Source organism: Penaeus japonicus, unplaced genomic scaffold (assembly GCF_977035675.1).
Source record: "Penaeus japonicus unplaced genomic scaffold, GWHDUDI00000001_assembly GWHDUDI00000013, whole genome shotgun sequence".
Taxonomy (NCBI): Eukaryota; Metazoa; Arthropoda; class Malacostraca; order Decapoda; family Penaeidae; genus Penaeus; species Penaeus japonicus.
The window spans coordinates 10,674,311-10,676,810 of NW_028234415.1; the positions used below are offsets into that span (position 1 = coordinate 10,674,311).

The window sequence follows — 2,500 nt, forward strand, 5'->3', positions numbered from 1 at the left end:
AGGCTTAATCATATAGATATGGCAATTTGCCTGATTGTGCATATATGAGAGCAAATGAAACAAGCTGCTTCTTAACCCCTGGTCATATTTTTTTAGTTCAATTGCAGTTTACATAGCTATGCCATTCAACCTCTCAGGCTAAAGTAATGTGCCACAATCTTGCCTGAATATGCTCAGATTAAATTGTTCCTTACCGTACGTAATACCCCACCACTGACGCTATCAAACCACCTTGTCCCAAACATTGCCGCCATGCTAGATTTCGGAGTATGAGCCTCCCGCGCAATCTCCACCGCTCGGAACCCCAGAACCATGGGGTAGACCGCTTCGGGTGAGTCCTGCACCAGTGCTTGACCTGAGTTGTCCTGCCTTGGTTGGTTGGTTGGTTGGTTGGTTGGTTGGTTGGTTCTTTCTCAACACCAGCTTTCCTCCAGTCTCCCCTCCCCTCCCCCACCCATATATCCTGTCATTGTCTAGGATTTGGGTAATGCATTGTCTGATTTCTTATTTTTTATTTAATTTTTTGGGTGTGTAATACTTTTTTTTTTTTCTAAAGGTATCATTTCCCTATTCCCTCCCGCCTGCCCATGATACCTTTAAGTTGGAGGAATTGGGCCACTTGCTTGGCACTTGCATATTTGTAGTCTAAGAGGAGAATGGTTTACTGTGTTTCTCTTCTTGGGCCGACGTCAAGTGGGCCTGTATCATAGTAGTAAACAGACAACCTTGCAGGCATTTATTTTACTTTTTGATCCTATTTCATTCAGTACTATAGTACGTCCTTTGTGGCAAGAACCATTTAGTTCATTTAGTATTACTCATTTATTTATTTCTATATTTGAGTAGATACATTGGCCCATTCATTGTACACCCAAAGAGCTTCCTCCCCCCTCTATACCAACTGCACTCGCTTGTACTCCAAATCCCATCCTAGACTGTCTGCCGGCCCTCCCTCCCTGACCATTGTGGGTTGGGACTTTGGCACAACAATGGGGAATCAACCTTATGTTGCAGATTAATTTATGGTTTTATAGATATATTTTCCCTCCTTCACCACCAACAGTTATGCTTATTTTGCAATAGAACCTGCACCACCCCTTTGTTGTCACTGTGATCCTCCTCTGACTGAGTGGAATTTGTTACTGATTGTTAATGTGTGGGTGATTTTGGTAAATAGGAGTATTGAATTCATGAGTAACGTATATGTATGTGTTCGTGTGTGTGTGTGTGTGTGTGGGTGTGGGTGTTTGTGTGTGTGGGTGTTTGTGTGTGCGTGTGTGTGTGTGTGTGTGTGTGTGTGTGTGTGTGTGTGTGTGTGTGTGTGTGTGTGTGTGTGTGTGTGTGTGTGTGTGTGTGTGTGTGTGTGTGTGTGTGTGTGTGTGTGTGTGTGTGTGCGCGTGTGTGTGAGCGCGTGTGTGTGCGTGTGTGTGTGTGTGTGTGTGTGTGTGTGTGTGTGTGTGTGTGTGTGTGTGTGTGTGTGTGTTTTTGTATATATGCATGTGTGTATGCATATCTATTTTTTATGTTTGTTGGCACCTAAGATAATGCTCACACATGGTTACAAACAGTATTTGATTTAGATAAATAGTTGTATATATTTCAGTACAAACATGATTATTTGTTTGACATTAGAAAGACTAGTTTTCCACAAAGAATTAAATTTGAAGGAGGTTCATGGTGGTACAATCGCCCCCACAGCACAGTTTTGCTTCGTCACTTTATGGTCTTTAGTTCTTCACGTCTTTATTTTGGAATGCCACTTTGCACCCGTATGATTTTTCTGTTGATAACATAAATTAAGTATTATATTTGTTGTTTATGTAGGGTCTAGATTCAGCTGAGGTAGGTTTCTATATAAGAATTAGTTACTGGTAAGATTGTTGTAATTTTGAAAGTTACTAATAGTATTTTGATTATTTTGATTTTACATTGGTATTATTAATTCTTCCCATTCTTCTTGTTTTATGGGCTTTCCAAAGAAATTCATCTAGCCCCCTCCCCTCCCCTCCCCTCCCCCTTGGTGACATAGAGCAGCACCCCCCCCCCCCCCCCCTCTCTCCCTCCACCTTCCCCCATCCCAAGACGCCAGGAAGGAATACTTTAATCAGTGACGAACGTCTCTTCCACAGTCAGTCTAAAAATTGCGAAACTCAGTCGGACGGCTGGATGGCCTGCAGCAACTTACACGTATACTTGAGCCAAATGTATGAGAGCTTGCATGTGCTCATGATGAATGGGTTTTCCAAATGGAGAAACAGAATACCTGAATGTTCTCTCGCACCCTTGCAATCTGCAGATTTTGCGTTTGTACCAACAGAATTGTAAGATTTTCCTTGGAACCATCTTCTTGATTTTTTTTCTTATTTATGCATTATTATTATTGTTTTATGAATTTCTTAATTATTGAATTTCGTGATTGGGAAAGAGTAGAATATGTTTTAACAAGTGGAAAGGGGAGGACAGGTAGGGCAAAGTATTAGTCTGGCTTGTTAAATAAAAA

General features: G+C 41.4%; 1 protein-coding gene across 20 annotated transcripts in view; it reads left to right on the forward strand.

The window, feature by feature from the left end:
* Positions 1-2,500, forward strand: part of LOC122261633 (ras-specific guanine nucleotide-releasing factor RalGPS1) — a 94,818-nt gene that overhangs the window by 72,008 nt on the left and 20,310 nt on the right. For 11 of the 20 annotated variants that reach the window (XM_043029385.2, XM_086543188.1, XM_086543181.1 and 8 more), the window contains one exon: positions 260-331. The exons of the other annotated variants lie outside the window; for them this stretch is intronic. In XM_043029385.2, coding sequence (XP_042885319.1) covers positions 260-331 — 72 coding nt within the window. The remainder of the gene's footprint in view (positions 1-259; positions 332-2,500) is intronic. 20 annotated transcript variants of the gene reach the window in all.